This window comes from Geotrypetes seraphini, chromosome 5 (genome assembly GCF_902459505.1).
Source record: "Geotrypetes seraphini chromosome 5, aGeoSer1.1, whole genome shotgun sequence".
Lineage (NCBI taxonomy): Eukaryota > Metazoa > Chordata > Amphibia > Gymnophiona > Dermophiidae > Geotrypetes > Geotrypetes seraphini.
Genome location: NC_047088.1, coordinates 6,331,945 through 6,344,513, shown reverse-complemented (window position 1 = coordinate 6,344,513; position 12,569 = coordinate 6,331,945). Strand labels below are relative to the sequence as shown.

At 43.8% G+C, this 12,569-nt stretch overlaps 2 protein-coding genes across 2 annotated transcripts in view; one reads left to right on the top strand and one right to left on the bottom strand.

Moving 5' to 3' along the window:
• The window catches only part of LOC117361421 (phosphatidylinositol 3,4,5-trisphosphate 5-phosphatase 2-like), a 95,129-nt gene that overhangs the window by 80,123 nt on the left and 2,437 nt on the right, over positions 1–12,569 (bottom strand). The window lies entirely within an intron of this gene.
• ARR3 (arrestin 3) overlaps positions 634–12,569 on the top strand; it is a 65,503-nt gene continuing 53,567 nt past the window's right edge. The window contains exons 1-4 of the mRNA XM_033945808.1: positions 634–735; positions 9,644–9,799; positions 10,913–10,973; positions 11,544–11,588. Of these exons, the coding sequence (XP_033801699.1) occupies positions 634–735; positions 9,644–9,799; positions 10,913–10,973; positions 11,544–11,588 (364 nt within the window). The remainder of the gene's footprint in view (positions 736–9,643; positions 9,800–10,912; positions 10,974–11,543; positions 11,589–12,569) is intronic.

Below are 12,569 nucleotides of genomic sequence, written 5' to 3'. Positions count from 1 at the left end.
ATCTTGTCTCTGTATATTCTCTACCACTCTGGCCCCCTCGTCTGCCTATGACAATATTTCCCTGTATGAACAGCATAAACATCATATCTGTGATATGTGGCTGCTCTCCCAGGCTGCCTATTGTGGTATCATTTGTATTTTACTGACATTTATCATATCTCCATTATATCATTGTTCTGCAGTACTGTTTATTTTTGATGCTGTTTCATGTTGGTCCTATTACTAGGCTATATTTAATGATTTTCCTATTAGGCTGTTAAAATTGTAAGTTTTCTGTTAAACTGTACCTATTGTTTACCACCTTGGGTGAATCTTTTCATAAAGACAGTTAATAAATCCTAATAGAAAAATAAATGATGTGTATGTGGGGGGGGGGGGGGGAGAGGCTGACGTGCAATGACCAGAAGAGAGACTTCAGGCTGATAAATTCCGATGATCTTGAGGTAACAAAGCTCATTTTAGTCCTTTATATAACATGAAAAACATACAAAATTTGACTTCAAACAAACAGAGTTTAGGGCTCATCCCACTTCGCTGGTTTTTTTAAACTTAACAGAACGTATATTGCAATTCTTGAGCACTTGACAAATAATCACTTCATTCCTTAACCACTTCAGAAGCTTCTAGACAAAGATGGTTTTCACTCTGAAAGTAATGATCCATTCTCAATTGTCCAAGCAGATTATTCCTGCTATCGCTCTGGTACTAGCATACTTCACAGATAAATGCATTACGGTATGTTCTCTGAGATGCCACTAGAGGTCTCTAATCTCTAACCACAAACACTAATGGCATTCAGAAAGGCGTAGGCTAAACAGAGTGGACCCCTAGTGGCAAGTCAATGTGAGTGACAGCTCCAGCCAGTAGAATGGCTGCTTTCACTTCCAAGTGGATAACCTGTAGGGACTGGCAGCTATAATGCTAACCAGACCTAGAACACCTTACTGGGCAGATTAGAGGCTTTCTCTGCCAGCAATTATCATGTTGCTATGTAATTTATGGGGGCTATGGCCAGTCAGAGCCACAGGGTTGCCTTGGCTATGCTGTAGCCAAAATCACAAATCATAAGCCAGCACAACCCAGCTAGGGATGACCTAAGCAACTGGGGCAGCCAGAACCACGAGTCACAACAAGTCAGAATAATATCCCTTCATAGTGAAGAGCGGCTGAATCCAGATCTTAAACTCCATTCCCAAGACCCAAATTTTCATTGCCAGAAGGGCTGAAGTTCAGCTGATCTTCTGACCTTGCTTAGAGTCATAAGGGATAATCTTGTGAACAGTTAAGAAGATTAGCAGTCAGTGAATCCTGATACCCTCTGCTATCACAACACCAACTAATTACTGTGCTCTTGAACACAAATAGAGATTTGAAGGGCAGAAGAGAGGGGGGAGAGCAGGCCTGTACACCCAGTAATAAAACCAGGGTTCAGAGGAAGGAGAGAGAGCAGAATGAGCCCACACCCAGGGACAGTGCTAGTGTGAAGCGTAAGTGCAATTTTGTAAATGCCCGCTTACCTTATCTAGCATGTCTTGCAAGGGGTAAAGGTTGGATGAAAATCGGCAGGGCTATCACTTCCATGCATAACTTACAGAATGTGTAAATTATGGGCTATAAATTCTGCCAGCAGTGGTCAATGTTTTTAAAATGCTGACTGTTACCGGCTAAATTAGCTCTGGGGATAAAGAGCCATGTCATAGCACCAGTACTGAAGAGCTGGAGTAATTCTGGTGGATGGGGCTGGTCATCAGAGCTTCTGAAGATCCAGCCGGGGACCATATAAGACTAATGCGAGCCCTGGCTGAATATCAATCAGGACCTGCATAACTTTACAAAGGGCTAGATTCACTTTCACAAACCTTCCTCCAGACCCCATCCGCACCCGATCCGATCTGCGCATGCAAATGAGTACAAGGGTAGGTAAATTTCTTAAGGCACCGATTCATGAAACCATTTCGTCCAAACCGACAGGCCTTTCTGATCCAAAAAGTTTTGACTGACTATTCCTGCCTAGCAACTGCCGCGTGCATTAAAAACCCCATTAAAAATATATATCTACCCCGCAAAAAATCCAAAATATATCTAAACGTTAAATATATGTAAACTTTCATGTACATAAGTGTTAGAAATATTTTTTTTGGAATGTGCATAGCGAGAAAATCAAGGATTAACCCCGTGCTTTCCTTCTGCATTGTACATTTCATATATCAATGCCAAATTTAAAAAAAAAAATCAAAAATAACTTTTAAGGGCTAGCTGTCCCTCCCCCCCTCCTTCCAGCTAGATTGTCGCATGCATCTGATGTCACGGGGTCGCCGTTGGTTGCTTCGTGCCGCACAGCCTCCTGGGATTTGTAGGCTGTATATAACAGCGCGTGATCCCAGCGCATTCAACTGCTGTTAACTGTTGTGCCTTCTAACAACTTACCAGTTCTTTTCCTGAGAGAAATGTTAAGCAGTTTGGAAGCGCACAATAAACTTCGAGATCGATCCATACAAAAAGGACGAACTCAAAGAATTCCACAGCTCACTCACAAACCTCCGATGCTCCTTCTCCTTAAACCTGTCCAACACATTTTTCAAAAAGCTACAGAAAAAAAGAGAGGTTGGAAAAACTACAGTTCTTATATTGCATTTTTTACGACAACAATGCTTTGCGGTAGGTGCATTCGGAGCCCGCCAATGACATCCGCAATTAAACCCCGCCCCATTTCTACGCAGTGAAGTCCTAAAGAGCTAGTGCATGCGTTATGTGCTTCAAAACCAACAAGGAGACACTGCGCACGTGCATTGATCGATGTTACAGCGAGACGTGGGGGCGTGTTTAAGATTTGATCATTTGAATGGACAAGCTTTACTGAATCGATTGGCCAGAATGACTCGGAAATGAATAGGACACAAATAAGATAGAATTGTGGACTTTAGTGAATCTAGCCCAAAGTCTTCTTCAGGCCCTCCTCCTCCTCATGGCCCATGACTTTAAGTACCTCCTTCCCCTCCCTGCCCCGCAATGACCTCCACCCTCCAACTCGGTAGACCCCCCTGAGCTTACCTTCAATCTCTGAGGACCAGAGTGAACCCCACTCACTCCTGCCCCTAGCTGTGGCTTCCACAACTTCTCATAGCAGCCTTATGGTACTATTGAAAATTAGGTCTGTGCATGATCAAATGACCCCTTTAAAAGCAATCAGGACATGTTATGTTCACTGATCTCCATGCCTGAGCTTAAGAGCCTCAAAGGTAGGTAAAAAGAATCCTAACCTGGTACTTATTGTAAGCCATGTCATATTTTCATTAGACCTGTGGTGTGTTGTGTGTGAGGAATTGGGTTTGCCATTGCCTTCTCCTGTGCACCATGTAATAATAATAATAATAATAACTTTATTTTTCTATACCGCCATAGTCAGGCGACTTCTAGGCGGTTTACATTGTAAGAAGGCTGGACATTCAGCGAGTAACAAGTACAGTACAATACTAATACAATACAATAAATCCATATATAATACAGTAGAGTGAGTCTAAATACAATACCATACAATAAGTTTAAATACAGTACCGAATAAAGAGTCTAGATGCAGTACAATAGTCTAAATGGTAAACTTACATACTAATTGGAGATCTAAGGGTAATGAGTGTCTGAAAGATTTAGAACCTCCGTGAGAAGGGTCTTAGTGGGGGAGGGGACCGTTTTAGTCAATGAATTTAGCGAATAGGGTGGTTTTGATCGATTTGCGGCTTCAGTATGTTGCTATTGCTCAACATGGGGCCATGCAGCCCACAGCAGCTAGTGCTCCCCAATGATCCCCCATCCAGGTGCTAACTGAAGGGATACTTTTCATGTGTCTTGCAGTTTTTCTTTCAACTGTGTTTGAAGCTGTAAAAACCAGACCCTGATTGTTTTTCCTTCTCTTGCTGATATACTACAAGGCCATTTTATGTTTGAGAGATGTGTTTTCTTATCCAAGCCTAACCCTACTTGGCTTCTGATAGCAAGAGCAGGCCTACCCAGAGCAGCCAGGCCCTAGGCCCTGACTGTAGTACTTTTGCTCAATTTTACATTTCTTGATGGAGATTGCCTTGGCAGGAGGTCCATTGGAAGCCATTTTCTTCACCTTTGAGTAAGTAAAGATGGTGCTGGGAAATGCTCCCTGCTTCCTACAGGCTCTCTCAGACACTCTCTCTAGAGCTGTTAGGGGAAATTATCAATGACTCATTTCCCACCTGCCTATAGCTGCTATATAGTTGCTATTCCTCAGTGGGAAAAATCCAGCCTTGGCCAAAACAAAGGATCCATGATGGTGAATGCCTAAAGCTGGGCTCTGTTACATCATCTGACCTTCTCCAAATTCTTTAATTTCCTGTGATTATTTGAATGGGCATTAAGTGAAAAGGTGTTCAGTGGCTATTTCGGGAATCTTTGACATATGTAATTACTGGTTCAATGGATTGTTTTGTTCATCAAGCCAAGGTGGGCAACTTAAAGGGGATGATGTCCATGGGAGGTGGAATGGCATTTCCCTCATAGCTGGAAATTTCACTTTGATGTTCTTTTGGAACATTATACATTTAGAAGAGTCTCTTTTGGGCCTGTACTGGCACTCCCAGAAGATCCCTGTCAGCATAAACTATTATCAGACTGGACTCTGAATTCCTTAAGTAAATCTTTAATACAAAACTCAAAACAAAGAAATAAATAAATTTACAATTCAGTTGCTCTACCAGTGCATCCCGGAGACAGGGGAAGCCAGGATTTTATTCCACATACAGTACTTGCAAATTTCTTTCTTTCTTTTGTACTTCAGAACCTAGCACTACTAAGCTTAGACTAGCAGCTCCAAAGGTGTACAATACGGTTATGTGCTTGCCTAAAATTGAATCTGGACTCAGAACAGACAGGTGGGAGCAGTAAAGAGAGGGGGCTTAGCCCACCATACATGAAGCAAAAAAACACTGGATGCTTGTCTTAAAGCTACAAACATTATTTACATTCTTCAATACAACCAACCTGCTTTCAGGAATGCAGAGGGGGGGGGGGAACAGGGCCATATGAGAACATTTCTACAAAAGACTGAGAAAGCAGTTCAACACGGTTCCATAAAGGCTGATGTAGAGGGGCATTTTCAATATGACATCCAAATCCCAGTTTGGATGTTTTGCGGAAGCTGCATAAAAATTCAATAGCAAACATGACCATTTTCAAAACAGAAAAAGGTCCATCTTTTTGTTTCGAAAATGGTCATTTCTCAACGGTTCAAAAGAAAACCAGACAAAACAAGCCATTGGGATGTAAGAGGGTCCAACATTTTTAACAGACTTCCCAGCGGGGGGGCTCTCTGGTGAACGTCACATAAAAAGGCCCAGCAGGGGTGTTAAACTCAATCACATAAGGGGCCGAAATCTAAAACACAGGCTAAGTCGCGGCTGAATCTTTTATTAAGATACTTAGGGCTCCTTTTACTAAGGTGCACTAGTGTTTTTAGCGCACGCTAACCCAAGCGCTTTTTTTGTTTGGGGGAGGGGGCAAAAGCTCTGCCCCAGACCCCACCCCCATAATAGTACTACCGTAATTGTAATACCAATTTTTCCATTCATTTTTCATATATACACACACACTATAATGATTAACCCCAAATTAAGCTACACAAAGCACACTCACTGTATGTTTCTCAACATTCATTCCTACCAGAACAAAGATAACCTCTATGCAAATACAGGACCATAAACTAAAAGTACTAATATATACAAACAAACCCTAAGATGCAAGACTCAGCATGCAAAACAACCCCCGAAGAAATAGAAACAAATGCATTTCTTCCTGAACAGTGCAAAATATAGACAGCAGATGTCATTTCTCAGAACTGACACAATTCAATCACTAAATTGAAAATAAAATCATTTCCCCTACCTTTGTTGTCTGGTGATTTTGGTTTTCAAACCATCTTTCCCAGTCTCTGGCTGCACTTCCTTCTGTCTGTGCTCTTAACTGTAATCCAGGGCCACCTTATCCATTTGCTGTTTTTTTCTCCTTCACTTTCTGCCATACATCCGTCTTTAGCATTAACTTTTAACATTCAACTTTCTTTCATTTTTCTGCTTTCTTCTCAAAATCTACTTTTCCATGCCTTCCCTTCCCATCTCCTTCCTCTTTCTTCTCTCCTATTACCATCTATCCATAAGAAGCATTTCGTCTTATATCTTCCCTGCTGTACCCATTGCTGTGCACCGTCTCCTTCCTCTGTCTCCCCTTCCCCTCCATCCTCGTGCACCATCTCATTCCTTTTCCATGGTCAGTCAACTCTATTTTCCCCCTTCCCCCCTCATATGGTCTGGCATCTTTTTCCTCTCCCTCCTATAGCCTGGAATCTCTCTCCTCTCCCATGGTCTGGCATCTCTCTCTCTTCTTCCCTCCCTCTTCCCGAGGTCTAACATCTCTCCTCTCCTTCCTGCAGTCTGGCATCTCTCTCACCCCTCCCTTCCATTCCATGGTCTGGCATTTCTCTCTCTCTCTCTCTCTCCTTCTCATTCCAGTGGTCTGACATCTCTCTCTTCCCTCCTTCCATCAACCTTCTTCTCCTTTCCCTCCTCTCCACCACTATCATGTCCAACAGTTCTCCTTCTTCCCCATGTATACAATCTCTCTTTCCCTTCCACTCCACACACCTATGTCCAAGAATTTTCTTTTTCTCTTCCCTCACCCACCGGCAGCATCTCTCTTTCCCTCCCTTCCTAACCCCCAGCCCATGCAGCCTCTGTCCTTCTTGCTTTCCCAACCCCCCTCACCCCACAGCCTATGCAGTATGTCCTTACCTCATTCCCAATCCCAGCCATCCCCTCTCAGCTGGATCCTACAGTACAACCTGTCCCCAGTTCCCATCTCCCCGACCTACTACCTCTCTGCCGCTGAAATTTAAAATTTTCAGGCAGCCAATGGTGCAATGAAGCCAGCTTCCTGCTGTTGGCTTGCCCCAGAAGTGTCCTTTCTGCAGCACTTCCTCTTCCCACGTAGACAGGATGCTGCAGAAAGAACACTTCCGGGGCTGCCTGAAGATTTTAAATGTCAGCGACAGGGAGGTGGTAGGTGGGGGAGTCCAGACTCAAGGAGGTTCTTGGAGAGGGTTTCACTACAATGTAGTATCAGGTGCAGAGTCACTACGAGCCACATTAAATGGCTAGGTGAGCCGGATTCGGTCCGAGAACCTTGTGTTTGACACATGTGCCTTATAGTGTATGGTGAGCTCTCCAAAACCTACTGGACCCAACTGTACACCACACCATTAGCTCTTATGCCTGCAGGTGTAGGTACAGTGAGATTTGGGTAGATTTTGGAAGGCTCACATATTCCACCATAAGTGTAATGGAGTGGGATATGGGCCTGAGTCCCCGTCTCTATGGTTGACTACACCACCCACTTGGCTACTCCAGGAACCCTCTTTCTGCTCTACGACATCTGAAGTTCTCATACAGACGGGCATCCCTCACACTGCCCCTTCCAGAGCCTCTCTCAACAGGAGCTTCTTAGTCCCAGAGCTCAGTGGCTTTCATGAGGCTCCCACAGCCCTATCCATATGTGCCCATCCAGTAGAGCACTGAAATGTAATCACCTTGATCTGCTCTTTCTTCCTAATCCCACTCCTTGAACATTTCTCAAGCTCTAAGCTTCTTTGAAACCATCTCCCCCAGGCCCTAGCCCAACTAAGAAATTAATAGGATTCTCCTAAAACAGGAATACACAAACTCGCTCTGGGTAAAGCACATAGAGGCTGAGCAGATTACCGCTGAGGACATGGCCACGTTGGAGATTGCTGTTAGGTATCACTGCAGCCACTGACAGAGACGGTCAGCTCAAGAGGTAGACAGAATATCTTTGGGGGCAATGGGGGGAGGCTGCTTCATTTTTATTGCGTTTTAACAGTGTGATCATTTCTCCTTAGAGGAAATATAGATCAATTAAGCAACCGCTGGAGGTGAGAGCTATTAACCCAGTACAATTCGGACCCTCCCTTCACCAGCATCATGGAAGGATGGAGGTGAGTGCAGTGCTGGAAGGGAGTCCCTTGCATCCCACAAAGAACTGTATTTGCAGCCTCTGCCCTGAGAAAATCCAAAGCTAGAAAGCTTTGGCAGCTAATCTGTCTCTCCTAGATCACCAAGACAGGGCTGGAGGTAGGATAACCCAGGTGGCCCGGCTGCTGTGTTGCTTGGTTGAATGCTTCCAGCTCCAAATGTACCACAGGTTCTAGATCTATCAGGAAAGTGAAAGGTTGTCAGCTTTTGGGCAGAAAGTGATCTCTGGTCATCAGCTTTGAAGGCATTTTTGCTACTGATGTTATCTTTGTACGAGATCCTCCCGAAGTTTCTACAGGCAATATTCCTTGCATACAGTCCACCTCTTCTATCCATTCAGAGAAAGGGTAACATCCGGATTAGAGGGAGATAATGGCCAGCATAGAAATTCTCCGGGTTTCACCTGTATACCTTTGTACATTGGTAAAAGTTCACACCGTAACTCGGGGCACCTGAATCTGTCAGCCAATGCTGTGCTCTTATCTATTTCGGCCGGGAGAGGTGGTGGAGAGGAAAACGGTGACAGAGGATCTAGAAGCAGAAAATAATAGTAAATATTGAAGAACTAAGGCCAGTACTGGGCAGACTTGCACGGTCTGTGTCTGTGTATGGCCGTTTGGGGGAGGATGGGCTGGGGAGGGCATCAATGGCTAGGAATGTGTAGATGGACTGGAGTGAGCTTTGACGGAGACTTCAGTAGTTGGAACCTAAGAACAGTACTGGGCAGAGCTCTTCTTTTTGTACTTATGTTTTTTATGTTTTCCAAAAACCAATAAAAAAATTTTTGAACTAAAAAAAAAAAATTAAATTGAATCAGATTGGGCAGACTGGATGGACCATTCGGGTCTTTATCTGCCGTCATCTACTATGTTACTATGGCCATGCAGATACCACTCTGAGACTCTATATAGCTTGTATTCTCTTAGTTTAACTAAAGCATAGGTGTCTTCAAACCCCCCCTCCCTAATAGCATGTGTTGTATTTTTATTTTTTTTTTAAAGGTCTCCATTTTCTGTAACTCGTGTGTACTATTTCTGGAGTTCATTATTGATCCTGTAGCATGTAGATTCACTATAGCATGGGTGTTCTTAGTTTCCCCATAGCATGTTTGTTATCGAAAACAATCTCACTCTTCTGTAACTCGTTATTGATCCTGAAAATTACTGTGTACATATCCTTGTAACGTAACCCATTCAGGGATCCTGGGGAGGATGGGCTATAAAACTGATGAGCCAAGGAAGACCACCAGGCTCTGGCCCAGCTAGGGCAGTTCAAACCTCCTCTGGCCTATAACTTCCTTAACAGGAAAATCTCAATGGGTCAGTTGAAAGTAGTTAATGAGTGTTTTTGTTTTTTGTACAGTGGTGTAGTTCAGGATAACTTAAGGGCCCAAAAGTGTCTGGAGCAAGTGCAAGCAGGCCTCATTCTTCCTTGGATTGCTTTGACAGATTGCTTTGTCTCGTCTGCATGCATGAAAGTACTAGGCCTGGTAATTAATTTTACAGTATGCTCAAAGACACAGAGGCACTAAGGATTAGGGATAATAGGACGTGACATCTGACATCTGCTTTCTGTGGTAGAGGAGAGGGGGATGGCAAGAACAGAGGGATAAAGCTAGGGAGGAAGGGAACAGTGAGATTCAGGTCAGAGAGGACCCCATCAGTGAATGGTTCTCACATTTTGACCTTTCTGTATCTTTCTACAGAGTCTTTAAGAAGAGCAGCCCCAATGGGAAGGTAAGAGAGCTCAGAAATCAGCTTCTCTCGTTTGTTCCTTTGTGTTAGAAGTTATGTCAGTTTTTGGAGAATTAAAAAAGCTCAGGGGTGGATGGGAGATTGTGGAATTGGATCGGGGAGCTGAGGAGGGGGGATATTGGAAGACCTGTACTGGATTGTCCCAGGCTTTTTAATTTGTTCTCCTCAATGAGCTGAATAAGAGCCAAGATCCTGCAGAGGATAAATTCTGTAAACTTAGGGTTACCAGATGCCTGGATTTACTCGGACATGTCTTCTTTTTAGAGGACTGTCCAGGCGTCCAGATGGGTTTTCAAAACCCAGCAGTTTGTCCTGGTTCTGAAAACCATTGAGCTTGAGGCTGCGTCTGGAGGCGCAGTTGCAAGATTTGAGTGGGGCTGGGGTTGGGGGTGGAACAGGACAGGGCCACACATCCTCTTTTTTAGTCAAAATCTAGAAACCCTAAGTAAACTGGCCTCATCTTTAGATTAGCTAATGACACGGGAACTCATTTCCCCTTCCCAGTGAGTTCTTTTCCTGCCCCATTCCTGCAAGCTCCGTCCTCATCTGTACAAGCCTCAAAGACTTTAAAATCATACGTCAGATAGATGGTGGGAAAATGCTTGAGTGCCTCATTGTAAAACCACTTACATAAACACCTACTAAACTTGAAACTTGATAAGTGTTTGAGGCTTGTGTGGTTAAGGCAGAGCTTACAGGAATGGGGCAGGGACAAATGATCATTGTTCTTGTAGTATGTGCTGGTTTCGTTCACCCATCCATCCCCCAGCACCAGTGCACCAGCTCTTGATTTAAAGAGGAGATTCCTGATGTCAGTGGAATAAAAGGGCACACCGACATTTCATTTTCAATCCGATCAGCAGCCTGCACAAATGGCTAATGCAAATCTAGACAGCTGCATTTAAAAACATCCCCAGGACAGACGTGCAAAAGTTTTCCCCTAACTGCACTAGCATAGCTAAAGAAGTGCTCAGTCATCTTCACTGGCTTTACTGAGGTGTTAGTTCTTAGGTTTCTTGGTTCAAAATCTCTGCCTTCTGACGTAACTAACACCTCACTCTTTCTTTCTTTCTCTCTGCTCTCACCGAACACCAGCTCTCTCTCTACGTGGGAAAGCGAGATTTTGTGGATCATGTGGACCATGTCGAACCTATAGGTCAGAATCAATGTGTTTATACTGTGCATTCGGAGGGAAAGAAAAGGCATGCAAGGACCTTTCCTTGATGCCCAATTGAATCTCCCTTCTGTCTATATAGGGCAGATTTCAGTTTAACCACTATTAAATATTGATATAACCCAACAAGGTATGTGCAGCAGTGTACAGACTCAGAAAAATGTCCCTGAAGTGTGCAGCTTACAATCCACTCACGACAAGAGTCTGTGGATTAAATCAGTATGATTATAACTGAAGGCAGAGTTTGGGAACCCAAAAGCATCCCTACAGTCCCTATATGTGATATGCCTTCTAGAATTTATCCAATTGAATAAACCTGCCAAAAATCCGAACTTTGCATCTCCAAAGTCAAGAGATGGGGTGGGGGTCCCTAAGGCTTCCTTATCTACTCTATAGTACTTCTGTAATAATCGTACTCAGGGGAGTAGAGGGAAAGGGCCACACACACACAGCACTGGGGAAGGGAGGTTTATGCACTGTGCGTGAGGATGTCACGGGACTCTGTCCCATTCCTCACTGCTTTCCGCTCATACCCAAATTTGTTTCTTTCAGATGGAATTGTCTTGATTGATCCAGAATATCTCAAGAACAGAAAAGGTAATTTTTCATCCAGGGGGAGGTAGGGAAGAATTGGCACCAGCTTCCTCTGCTATGTCTATCAGGCTATATTACCAGGAGCCTTTATTCAGAGCCAGTTAGGGAAATTTCCTTATTATAACTTTCCAGAGCTCAGGTACTGCAGCCAGAGATTTTGGCTCTCTCTAGAACCTGATATGTGTACATTCTATTCATGGCCAGTAGGTGTCACCATCAAGCAGTGGTTGACATCCCTCTCCCCTTGGGACTTGTTTGAACACTCCCTGCCCAGGACTGAGAAATGAAACTGGGGTCTAGCCCAGAAAAAGACAAGCGTGATACCGAAAGAAAAACACTGTGAATCTGTGCCATTGTGCAGAGGATAGGACAGGACCACAGACCGGTGAATTTTCAAAAGGTCTGTGGGGCAGATAAGAGAAGCAAATTTTCATCTGAATCAAACAGGCTAGATTTTTTAAAAGTCTTCCAAAATCGTGCCAGTGAATAGGAGAAAAACATTTGAAAAGCAGTTTCTTTTGAAAATATACCCAATGCTGTCCAACAAGGTGGTTAGAAGAGACCCAATGGCTCAGAACCTACCGTCCTCTACTGATTAGTAAACAAAAAATTCCAGGTTCTCTACACTTCAGGAACTCTTCCCTTCTCCCTTTTCTCTGCCTCTGGAGCCCTCCTGTGCTGAGAAGGTGGTTCTACAACTTGTTTTCCAAAGAACATCCCACATATTTCCTTTCAAAATCACCAAAAGACCATCTCCATGGCTGAGTGATGGACAATCAGGCCCATCCTCTACTGCAGAGAGTCAAGTGTTTAATAAAAGAAAATATAGATGCAGCAGTTTCTACCTGTGGATCCAGTACTTGCAGAAAGATACTTCTGCTTTGGACAGTGCTCTGTAAGCCATCTTATACAGGAGAATAAGTGTAGGATTGCCAGATTTCTTCTCCACGAAAAGAGGATACGTGGCCTCATTCCGCTCCAGGC